This window comes from Poecilia reticulata, chromosome 1 (assembly GCF_904066995.2).
Source record: "Poecilia reticulata chromosome 1, P_reticulata-male-v2, whole genome shotgun sequence".
In the NCBI taxonomy this organism is placed as follows: domain Eukaryota; kingdom Metazoa; phylum Chordata; class Actinopteri; order Cyprinodontiformes; family Poeciliidae; genus Poecilia; species Poecilia reticulata.
Genome location: NC_088830.1, coordinates 1,505,606 through 1,518,544, shown reverse-complemented (window position 1 = coordinate 1,518,544; position 12,939 = coordinate 1,505,606). Strand labels below are relative to the sequence as shown.

At 43.1% G+C, this 12,939-nt stretch overlaps 1 protein-coding gene across 3 annotated transcripts in view; it reads right to left on the bottom strand.

The window, feature by feature from the left end:
* The window catches only part of slc5a10 (solute carrier family 5 member 10), a 73,491-nt gene that overhangs the window by 2,364 nt on the left and 58,188 nt on the right, over positions 1-12,939 (bottom strand). Inside the window, exons 13-14 of one of the 3 annotated variants that reach the window (XM_081607303.1) lie at positions 4,865-5,092; positions 22-115 (exon numbers count right to left, since the gene is read on the bottom strand). In XM_081607303.1, the coding sequence (XP_081463429.1) occupies positions 22-115; positions 4,865-5,092 (322 nt within the window). The remainder of the gene's footprint in view (positions 1-21; positions 116-4,864; positions 5,093-12,939) is intronic. The other 2 variants (XM_081607324.1, XM_081607361.1) reach the window with 2 other exon arrangements.

Genomic DNA, 12,939 nt, shown 5'->3' with positions numbered 1-12,939 from the left:
GAAATATTCTCACACTCTTACCCTGCGAGTTACGGTGGCTGACAGAGGAAACTTTCTGGAGAGGAATTTCTCTTTCTGGCTCCTCAATTATTGTCCACCAGGTCAGGTTGCACACCTGGGAAGGTGAAATACAGAGAAGAAAAAGGTTTAAATTAATGTGACCTGTCCAAAGGCCCTTTACCTTGTTTATGCATGAAAGAATTCAGCAGCTTACAGAAATAGGTATCAGTGTTACCAAAAGTCTAATTACAAACTAGAAAATTCCTGAAGAAATTTAACCTTGGCCAAAGTGTGCCAGTCACTTTGAACCCGGCATTCGAGCTATAAATTACACAGTTGGACTTTTATAGGAGCACATCAGTGGAGTACTAATGTGGTAAATGTGCCAACATGCTTCACTGTAATAGTGAAGCATGCTAAACCTCATGCACAGTGAAATTAAGTCAGACTGATGACTATAAGCTTCGCACATGTGGTTCTCACTCACGGTCTGAAATAAAAAAAATTAAGACAGTGGGTAATTGTTTATGTCTCAAAATTTTTCAACCTTTATACTAAGGATTTTAGTTCACACTCAAAAATTCAGAGAAATAATTTTCTTTAAGCCAAATATGAATAGTCACAGGAAATATGTATTCTTCCCACAATGCATTGTGAGACCTGTCTCTGCCTGTTTGTCAGACTACTCACTGCCTCTCTCTGGGCCCCGTTGCTATGGTAATTAATTTTCTGCACCTGGGCTGGCTCTCTCTCAGACAGTATGCTGGAGACAGAGTTTCTATACTTGTGAGACCATAGACATAATATAAGGATAGATGCCTCATGGCCGCTCTCGCCTATTGTCGCTGACGAGATTTAGGGCGGCCATCTTGGAGAGGTCCACCACTCCACTCATCGTTATGTGTTTCGCGGCACAATGACGTATCAGCGCATTTAATCGATCATAACACGCTTTTTTGTTACTGGAAACTATATTCAAACATCTATCAAAGCCACATTTATAAACAATTGTATTTTTTAAGTATGTTTTTAATACATAGTTCAGCATATTTAAATATGCTTAGTGGCTATAACAGTAGAATAGGAACGGAATATTCTGATATTGATGTATGATGAGCATATTACAAAGCACACAGCCGTTCATAATTTATTTAATAAATTATTTAGTAATATCAATACATATTTATATAACTATCCATCCATCCATCCATCCATCCATCCATCCATCCATCCATTTTCTTCCGCTTATCCGGGGTCGGGTCGCGGGGGCAGCAGCTTCAGAAGGGAGGCCCAGACTTCCCTCTCCCCAGCCACTTCTTCCAGCTCCTCCGGGGGAATCCCAAGGCGTTCCCAGGCCAGCTGAGAGACATAGTCCCTCCAGCGTGTCCTGGGTCTTCCCCGAGGCCTCCTCCCAGTGGGACATGCCCGGAACACCTCACCAGGGAGGCGTCCAGGAGGCATCCTGACCAGATGCCCTAACCACCTCAACTGGCTCCTCTCGACGTGGAGGAGCAGCGGCTCTACTCTGAGTCCCTCCCGGATGACCGAGCTTCTCACCCTATCTCTAAGGGACAACCCAGCCACCTTGCGGAGGAATCCCATTTCGGCCGCTTGTATCCAGGATCTCGTTCTTTCGGTCATGACCCAAAGCTCATGACCATAGATGAGGGTGGGAACGTAGATCGACCGGTAAATCGAGAGCTTCGCTTTTTGGCTCAGCTCTCTCTTCACCACGACGGACCGGTACAGCGCCCGCTTCACAGTAGACGCTGCCCCAATCCGCCTGTCGATCTCCTGCTCCCTTCTTCCCTCATTCGTGAACAAGATCCCCAGATACTTAAACTCCTCCACTTGAGGCAGGACGACCCCCCTGACCCGGAGAAGGCACTCTACCCTTTTCCGGCTCAAGACCATGGCCTCGGATTTGGAGGCACTGAGCCTCATCCCGGCCGCTTCACACTCGGCTGCGAACCGCTCCAGTGAGAGCTGCAGATCACGTTCCGATGAAGCCAACAGGACCACATCATCCGCAAAAAGCAGAGATGCGATCCTAAGGCCACCAAAACGGATCCCCTCATCACCTCGGCTGCGCCTAGAAATTCTGTCCATAAAAGTAATGAACAGAATCGGTGACAAAGGGCAGTCTTGGCGGAGTCCAACTCTCACCGGAAACGAGCCCGACTTACTGCCGGCAATGCGGACCAGACTCTGACACCGGTCATACAGGGACCTGACAGCCCGTATCAAAGGGCCCGGTACCCCATACTCCCGGAGTACCCCCCATAGGGCCCCCCGAGGGACACGGTCGAACGCCTTCTCCAAGTCCACAAAACACATGTAGACTGGTTGGGCGAACTCCCATGCACCCTCCAGGACCCTGCTGAGGGTGTAGAGCTGGACCAGTGTTCCACGACCAGGACGAAAACCACACTGCTCTTTCTGAATCCAAGGTTCGACTATCCGACGGACCCTCCTCTCCAGAACCCCTGAATAGACCTTACCAGGGAGGCTTAAGAGTGTGATCCCCCTGTAATTGGAGCACACCCTCCGGTCCCCCTTTTTAAACAGGGGGACCACCACCCCAGTCTGCCAGTCCAGGGGAACTGCCCCCGATGTCCATGCGATATTGCAGAGTCGCGTTAGCCAACACAACCCCGCAACATCCAGAGCCTTAAGGAACTCCGGGCGGATCTCATCCACCCCCGGGGCCCTGCCACCGAGGAGCTTTTTGACCACCTCGGCGACCTCGTCCCCAGAGATTGGAGAGCCCAGCCCAGAGTCCCCAGGCTCAGCTTCCTCAACAGAAGGCATGTTGGTGGGATTGAGGAGGTCTTCGAAGTATTCCGCCCATCGGCCCACAACGTCCCGAGTAGTTGAGGTCAGCAGCGCACCATCCCCACTATAAACAGTGTTGGTGCTGCACTGCTTCCCCCTCCTGAGATGCCGGATGGTGGACCAGAATCGCCTCGAAGCCGTACGGAAGTCTTTCTCCATGGCCTCTCCAAACTCCTCCCACGCCCGAGTTTTTGCCTCAGCGACAACCCGAGCCGCATGCCGTTTCGCCCGCCGGTACCTATCAGCTGCTTCTGGAGTCCCACAGGCCAAAAAGGCCCGGTAGGCCATCGATCAGAACAACAATATCCCTCAGTGCTGAGGCATCTTCTGCTGTTTTAATTCAGCAAAGTAGGAGGGACGACCTCTCCAAGATGGCCACCGTATTTCCTGCGCCGGAGCAGCCAATGTGGGGTCTACTCTTATATTATGTCTATGTGTGAGACACCCAGCGTCAGTCTCAAGGACTCTGACAAAAAAAACATAAGCTCTAGCAACATTTTTAAAACATTTTAAGGGAGCAGGCATTTATCTATGTCATGACCGACTTTTAGACCAATAAGTCGATATTTGTGCCTGTGAGGGGGAGTTAAAAAGAGTTTTGGAGTCAGACCTCCACTGTGCTGTGTGTGTGTTTCAGAGAGATTACTGATTCTGTGAAACACTCAGCCTCGATTTTTCTAGTTTTTCTCAATTTATGTCATCATTTTAACTCAGAATCCCACTAAAAAATAATAGCTCCCTTCTCGGGATCAAGTTGAACGTTTTGATAACACTTTTGTGGTGGTGCACGCAGCGGTTTGGGCCGCATTAAAGGTGACAGAAGAAAAATAAATAAACTAATAAAGAGACCGCTTGTTGAGTGTAGAACAATAGGTTCCTGCCATGCATTGCTATGGCAGGCCCCAATTATAAATTGAGGAGTGAAGTGGAAACCCAGTGAACATCTGAGACAGGCCTCATGGTTTGCAGTTTGACTTTCAGTTTCACACCTGAAACTGAAAGTTAATACTGATACACACCTCGGTATTAATTACTCTCCTCCATCAGTTTTCCTCCTTTCTCCCTGCCACAGTTGTACTACATTTCATCTGATTAGTTGATCTGGTTCCTCCTGCCTCAGTATTTAAGCTTCCTGGTCCTCATTGTTCATTTGATTGCTCCGTGTTCCATGACCTGCTCCCTTTTCGTTTTCCATGGACTTTTTATTTTAAACCACATCTTTGCTCTGCATTTGGTTCTTTATTTTCCAACCTAAATCATGACAATTTGACTCTATTTACATATTTTCATGTGTCAGTAGGTATTTTTGTGTCCAATGCATAAAACTTTTGTGCATCCTGCACAGTTGTGCTGTTGTAAGCTGCTACCTATTTGAACAGGGCATGTTTAGAATACATTTTAAGTTACTTGCATAGTTAAAGTAAAACATGAGTACATGCCATATATAGACATAAAATGTAAGAGGAGAAAACTAGAAATTAAATCTTGTTCCCCCATAAACTGTGGACAGTTTGTGTTTTAATTTGTGATCAATAGAAACCACTGTGGGTGCCGTGGGTGTTTTTCTGTTATATTTTTGCACTTTTTTCATATGCAATCATTCTTTATCATAATACTGTTGCACTAACCCACTCAGTGAATAACTAAAGAAAAAGGGAGGATACAGATGACTGTGGTTAAGGTGTGGACAGTAGTATGGTTTGTATGTGTAAAGAGATTATAGATGCAAATATGTTTAAAGTTTTTGCAAGTACTGTGGTGTCACAGTTTGAATACCTAAGACTCTGCAGTAGTTTACACACATAGCATAAAGGTTGTATAAGACAGGAATGACTGTCACAAATCAGGCTAAATCTGCTAAAACCTGCTAAGACAGGGCGTTGGTTCAGAAAGCTGACATTTGCCTTTTGGGTTCATACACGGGCTGCTTGAGCAATAAAATACATAACAAATTAGGTCATGTTGTTACAATGAAACTTAAAACAATTAACACAACCATTCCCTGGAGGACCTGATGTTTTATGCTTACAAGAGTGCCAACCTGTTCGTGGCTGGGTGGCGGTGTGACAAATGACACCACAGCTACGACGATAGCAGTGAGTCCACAGAGCAGAATGGCGAAGTGAAGATAATGAACGCCCCGTAACACCAGGGGAGCTGAGTCCACAACGCCACATCTGGGAGGAGGAAAGGCGAATTCCAGCACCATCCTGCACACGCCTACCACCAAACCCACCATGAGGCCCCAGAATGCACCCTGAAAAAACAGAAACCGCCCTGGTCAGGTACAGTTCTCTAGCAAAGTATCTACACCACTCAACCATTTTCTTATTTTGTCTCATTAAAACCACAAACTACAACAACAGACACACAGAATGTAGTGTCTGCATTTTCCATCTGTGAGATATTTACTTAAACTGTGAACATCTCACGGAGCTCTGAAAATAGAAAGAGTGTGGCCCCAGTGCAGGATATTGTTTTCTACCTAACCTGATAGGTCAGGCAAAGAAGCGGACAAGAGGCCCACCATGTTAGCCCTGCAGAGATCCTCAGAGAGAATCTGTTAATAGATCATATGCCAGGTAATCATATGCATTTGTACTCTGCAAATCTTCCTCTTTATAACTTAAACTTTTGGGCTAACATGTAAAATGCCATATGTGGCAAAAAAAAAAAGAAAAAACAATTCCACACATCATTCTGAAACAAACAGACAGATAGACAGATAGATAGATACATAGATACTGTACTGTTGGAATGCTTTTCTGCAGTTCAGACATGGTGGAAGTTAATGTGAAGATGAAAGGAGCTAAAATAGGACTGAAAAGGAAGACAACCTGATAGATTCTACAAAAGACTTGAGACTGGGCTCAGTAGCATTTTATAAGGGGGAAAAAACCACAAAATCCAACATATTCATATATTTAACTTGTCCCTGTACCTTTTACTACCCTTAACAGGTGAGTCAGTCAGCAGCAGTTCTAACCCCCGGTACCACCATAATCTTTAACCCCTGTCTCAGTGAAAAAGGTGAGCAACACTGTGTTCAATGACAAGCTAAAGTATCATTCCAGGGAATCTATAGGAATTTCTCTCTCTTTGCTCTTTTTACAACAACACAACAAAAACAATATATTACTGACAAAAATTCAAACAATCTTTATGTTAGAGATTTTTTGGTATTATCATTTTGTTTCAGGTTAAAGTGTTCTCTTGTTTAAACTGTATGTGTGAACTGACCTGGAAGTCACAGCTGCCTGTTATCTTCATGTGAAACAGTTTGACCGAGATTTGAACCGGGCTCAGATCAGGGGCCAGATGTTAAATTGTTTTACGACCTTTGCTTTGTTTAGGTAAAATGTTTTACGACCTTTGCTGTTTTTCCTCTGCTGTCTATCTTGCCTATCCTCCCTCTTTGAAGTTTGAGAATAAAAGACAAGCTGTATCCAAAGAGAAGCAGAACGCTCTGTGAACAGCTCTGAGAAGCAGTTGACAGAGTCTTCTCCTTTTGCTTGCAGAAGTTTAGTCATAAATTCATATACGTTGTCTGTGGTTCTTTTATGTAGGTTCTAGGAAAATACCTATCATTTTGGTGCCGAAACCCGGGATCTCTCATACCGACCGCTGTCAGGCAGAGGAAGGCGCGCTGAATCCATGCATGGCCAGAGTCAATTGGACCTGGAAAGAAAGACCCAGGAAGTAGAATTCTTCGCTGGGCCAGCGACACATGTCCGACTTTGTCTGCCAACGGCGGAATGACGAGATCCGACTGGACAACCCGAAAACTACAGAAACGTAGGTGAATTTTAAAATGGCTATTTTAGTGGTTTGAGAATCCTTGTATGATGTCGCTCTGCTAAAACTCTGTGGTTTGAGAATCCTTGTATGATGTCGCTCTGCTAAAACTCTGTGGTTTGAGAATCCTTGTATGATGTCGCTCTGCTAAAACTCTGTGGTTTGAGAATCCTTGTATGATGTCGCTCTGCTAAAACTCTGAGGTCTGAGAATCCTTGTATGATGTCGCTCTGCTAAAACTCTGTTCGAGGAGACCCCATAAGGGTAAGTCCTCAGGCGGATAGGAAGCTTGTCATTGCTGTGTGGTTTTGATTTTTTGATGGGTAAAATATCACTGGTGCTGAGTTATCTGACAAGGCAAAAACAGATAATGTTGCGCTAAATCGTAGTCATTACTGTGCTTATATTGCTGGTTTGCTACTGCTGCTTTGTGTGTGTGAGAGTGATTGGAGGTTTAAATACCGCTCTGTATTTTACCTCATATAAAACAGTGGAATTAAACAGCAAACCTCTTGTGGATGCAATAGGCAAGATTCTCCCACTCGAAAGAGTCGAAGCGGGGAATACCACAACAAGGTATTTTAATTGCTGACCCACTGAAAAGATCTCCAGTTCATAGGACTCCCTAGGAGTCAACGAACCTGGACCAAATTTAAATAATTTCAAATAAATAATATTTTTAAGCTGAAATTGCAAGTGTTTTAAATATGGGAAATAAACATTCTTGTAATTCATCACTCGGTAAGGGCGCCGATGGGGATGAAAAGTACATGCTGTCCAGGTTTCCTGGTAGCACTGTACACATGAAAAAAAAAGGAGAATGAGCTGAGGTGTGCTAAATTATGGTTAAATGAATCTAAAAACTTAATTATAGAGAAGGAAGAAAATAAAGTAATTCCAAGCACACGGAATGCTGCAGCGGTGCAGGGAGAGCAAGCTCCTGCAGCCACCTCTCCCCTGGCTGCTTCAGCAGCTCCGTCTGCCCCAGTATCAGCCGCTGCTGTTCCAGCAACACGACTGTATCCTTCCCTAAAGGAAGGGACACAAAACTTATATATCTTTAGACCCTGTACCTTAGAAGAGGTCAGGAAAGCTGTGAAAGGATCAGATGTTTTTCACCTGGAGAAATTTGGAGGTTTATATACCTCTGCCTTTTCCAACGACCGGACAAAAGGCCGTGGAAGAGGCAGAGGCAGAGGAGGTCACGATAGGCGAAGACCCCAAAATAACACCCCACAAAATCTACGGTATTCAAAAGGCTGCTGGATTTGTGGCAATATTGGTCACTGGGCAAGAAACTGCCCTTCAAAGAATGTTGCACGGGGCGACAAGAGGGGTGGTGGAGTGAGGAGACCACAAATAGGAGAAATCTTCAGCATGATCAGACTCTACCACACCCCAAAAACACAAACCCCCAGTCCAAATTGATGAAATGCTAGAGACATGTGCATGCAGTTTAAGACGTTAAGTAAAACCATAAAAGAAATTGAATTCCTGTAAGAAATCAATGTATGCAAAATAATTTTTAATGCTACTAATGTTAGGTTTAAACCTCACAAGTGAGAAATAATTTGTTTTAAGAAATACTGATGTTTGTTTTGTTTTTCTTTTTGAGCTTCCTACACCTTTAAAGAAAAACCAGTAAAGAGAGGTCTCACTGAAATAACAACATGGGAACAACTTCTTTGTATGCTAAAAGTGGAATCATGACTTTCCTGAAGGAGGAGAAGCTGAAAAATAAAACTAAATAATAAAATTGTCCTCAGAGAACAATGTTTAATGTATTGTGTCGGAATAATATTATAACACCAACTTGGTGAAATGATTCTTAGCTGTCTATCTGGAGGGGTCAGCGGTCAGAGTAAGGTACCGACCTGGACATTGTCCAGCCTCGTAACTCTTAGGCCTTGAGAGGAGGGCTGCCCGCTGACTTCACAGTCTGCAGCACTGAGATCAACAAATTTAGAGAAATCCATTGTTCTCTGGTGAGACGTGTCTTAGATGAAGTTAACTTAAACTTACATTCTACATTTTACAAGTTAATGGTGAACATGATGAAAGAGACTACAGCTTTTAACATGTTTCATGTTTATATGTGTTTGAATAAGGAAATGGTTTATGACTTCTTAAAAAGTTGGATAATAAGTGGCTAAAAGCTATACGATGAAAAGAAAAGAAAGTTATAATTGACTCTTATTTGCTTCTTTCCTTTTCCTCTGTCTGAGCCTCGCTGCGCTGCGTCTGACCTCTGACCTCAGCTCAGATCTGTCCTGCCAATCAGATGACTCCCTCCTTTATCACCAGCCAGTTGATAAAGAAGCGAAAAAGGACAGGACGATTTCTACCAACTGGACACTGAAGGCAATAAAGTGTCCACTGGTCCTAATTCCTTGACATCTGGGAACTGCCATGCAGCAAAACTACTGTATGGAGTCCTGCTAGACGTTTGGAAAAAGAAAGCAAACTGAACTGTTTGCCGCTTGTTTCATTGGTGGACTAAGGGACGGTCTGGACAACTTATAAATAATCCAACACCAGAGCCAGTTGGACTGACAGGGAGCTGGAGAAGAGACAGAGGGAGGACCAGCTGCAGCGACGCCAGCAGCAGGAGGGGGAAGCGAGAAGCAAGACAGAAAGGAGAAATGCAGATAAGTTATACACACACACTGCTGTGACACACACTGCTACTGTAATGAGGACTTGTTTGCTTACTTACTAGCAGGAAGGAATTATCTATTTAGAAAAGAACATTTTGAAGGTTTTAAGGTACAATGTTAAATAAAAATCTTTCATTTTGTACCCATTAACTCAGTCCTTAACAGAAGGACCAGTGATCCTTTTAGGGCCCACGAGCCATAGATTGGGAAACTGTGAAGGAAAAAACTGTAATGGTTAAAAGTTAAGAAAAAAAAACTGAGTGTGATACGGCTAAATTACACCAACTAAAATTCTTAGATTCAAAACTAATAATGATTTGCAAATGTTTTATTTTCTTTGAAATAAATATACAAGTTTGGAACTAAATTAAACATATCTAAGTGTTGAACTTAATTGATATTGCAGTGTTGAAATACTATGGAGTATTTCTTTGCATTTAACTGAAACGCTTAACTTAGAGTTTAATTATATAAAGAATCTATAAATTGATTGGGATTGTGTTTGTGTGTTTTATATTGGGATGAATGACAATTATTTTGAGACGAGAGAAATTTTTCTGCTAAATTGAGTAACGGATAAAATTATTGACCATTTAATTTTTTATAAAAAACTTACATTGTTACCTTGTCTGAAATGCGAGGTTAAGTGAAAGTCTGAGACTTTAAGCAACCTTGTAAACGGCTACTAAAAACTGATGATTGTGATTAAAAGCAACATTTTCTAGACTTCAGTCTAGAACATTTTAATCCAAATTTGATTGATAGTCAATAAATTCAAAAAGAAATGGAAAATTAGAGGATTTGAGGTTTTGGTTTAATTTCAGGATGGTCATTTTTATTTAGGAAGAGTTATGCTTTGATGAATTTGATAACATCTACAGGGAAACCAGTCACCCATGCATCCTTGCTTAAGAATCTTTTGCAGGCCATACATTTACCAGCTGAACTAGCAGTTTGTAAGTGTGCAGCGCACACCACGGAACAGGATGAGGTTTCAAATGGCAATAGATTAGCTGATAAAGTAGCAAAGGAAGCTGCAACTGGGAAGCATGGGGGAGACAATTTCTCAATACAGATAGAAGATCCTCAAGTAATAGACAAAGCTGTGTTAAAAGACATGCAAGATAATGCTCCAAACGCAGAAAAACAAATGTGGATAACTAAAGGGGCGACACTGAATGATGATAACATTTTTTCAGTAAATAGAAGTCGGTCCTTCCAAAATCTCTATTTAGAGCGGCAGCAATTTTGACACATGGACATTGTCATGTGTCAACAGGGGGGATGGTCTCTATGCTACAACAGCATTTTACCACATTACCACATATGGATTAAATTCTTACTTAAAAAAATTTTTTGTACTGCATGTCCAGTTTGTGTCAGAAACAATCCTCAAGGAAACATTAGACCAAGAAGAGGAAGTTTCCCAAAACCCTCATCCATTTCAAACAACGCATATGGACTTTATTGAACTCACACAAAGTGGACCACATAAATATTGTTTGGTGATGATTGATGCTTTTTCTAAAAGAGTTGAAGTAGTTCCAGCAAAGCCTGCTTTTGACATAATTTATGGGAGAGCTTACATATTGCCTCTGTTTGCTCCAGACTTACAGAAAGCTGATGAAGAACAAACATTGGTAGATTATATGATCAGGATCCTGAAACAGAAAGAGGTGTTAAATGCAAATTTACTGCCGTCTGACTGTTCTCCTCTACAGGAAATAAATAAAACCACCCCCATCCAGCCAGGAAACTGGGTCTACATAAAGGTCACCAACAGTCGTAAAGACCCAGCTGGATACATCTCAGTCCCTGCAAGCTGCAGAGAGTGTTTGAACCCCTAAGTAGGCGGAGGGAGGAAGGCCGGACTTCAAAGGGGGGCTATTTTTTAGGGTAGCTCGTCTCAAACCCGGTGAAGAAACGCTTAAGATTCCCCCGTCTTTAGGTTGGGGGTTCTGACATCTCTGTGCACCGAGCAGCAATGGGGACTCCATATGCCAGATGGATCTTCTACTGCGCTGTGACTGCAGCATCAACCTGTGGTGGAAACTAATGAATAGAACCGCGTACGAGGGACATGCTGTGAACTGCTATGTGTGTGCGCAGCTGCCAATCGCCACACACAACTCAGGTCTGCGTGTAGGACACATCACGGATGACAAACAGATGCGTCTCTATGGCCTGAGCACACAACCACGACTAAGCGTCCCCATGCCAAAGGGATGCAAATGGTGTAAAAATGACTATTCTGTTCTACTTCAGATAGGAGATGCCGTGAAGGAACTTTTTGGATCTATGAACTGTTCCTTTAATGCTGACGTATTTCCATTTCCACTAACCGCATGGAAAATACCAGAGACCATTTCTTTAGCAGGAGCTAAACCCGGGTCTCTGAGGAGCTGCGTGTTCAACAACGGACACGTTTCTCTTGGAATGTTACCTTGGAACTTGTGTAACAGAGTTTACACCCACTGCGAAACGACACCGGATTACATCAACTGCATCGCCTGTAGGGGTCAAAGGATGACTCCACACTGCAAAGTCTGGAAGGACAACCTAGACTGTGACAACTTGCTTCAGGAGAGGAGTTTCAACATCACGCATAAGACAAAGAGGAAACAGGAGACAACGCTGTGCAGTGCCATAGTGCCAGGAGACTATGGTTCACGGGTGATGGCAGACTGGTACTTCTTGTGAGGAAATGGAGCTTAGCTGCCCGCTCCAAGCATGCAGTTATGCCAGAGGCCTCACTACGGACACTGGAGTTCCATGGGAAATTCAAGATCTGGACCGGAGGTGAAAAGTTCATGCAGAGCATGTTCCCAGGAGTTGGATTAGGAGAAGTTCAGGACCACGTTGAAATCAACAGATATGGATTACTGCAACTCATCAACAGCGCACACCGGCTGGCAGACGGCTCCATGAGAGGGCTGACTGAACTGAGAAACATGGTTTTGCAAAATCGTGTTGTGCTTGACCTGCTCACAGCCTCTCAGGGAGGTGTTTGTAAAATCATTGGCCCAGCGTGCTGTACATTTGTTCCGGATGAAACAGGAGCTGGTGGAACTATTTCTGATGCTCTACATGGCCTGGAGGAACTTAAACATTGTGTAGACGGTGCTACGAAAGGATCACATCCTTTTGACTTTCTGTCTTGGTTCACGTCTGGGCCGTGGTGGACTTTACTGTTGAAGATTGTTACACCAATTCTGACTGTGTTGATTCTTTTTTGCCTGTTTACAACTTGCATCATGTCATGCCTTCGTAGCATGATGCTAAAGACATTTAACACAGCCATGATCAACTATCAGATGGTCAGGGTAATCTCTGACACCGATGAAGATTACATGTCTCTTCAGAGAGATGAAGATGAAAAAAAAAAAAATGTATGACGATGTCCTGTAACTAATAAACAGATGGAATCAAATGTTTTATGACGCCTACACCGAAAATGTGAAAACAAGTGGTGCTAGTGATGAGACACCTGCATTTGGTTTATTTTGCTGTTTCTTTCTTTTGTTTTTGTTCATTTCATTTATTCATTATATTAATTTAGTCATTGTGTAACTTTTATGTTTAGACTAGGACAAAAGCTGTATATATTTTGCATTTCTTGGTTCTATTTTATTTCTTTTCTTTTCTATGCTTG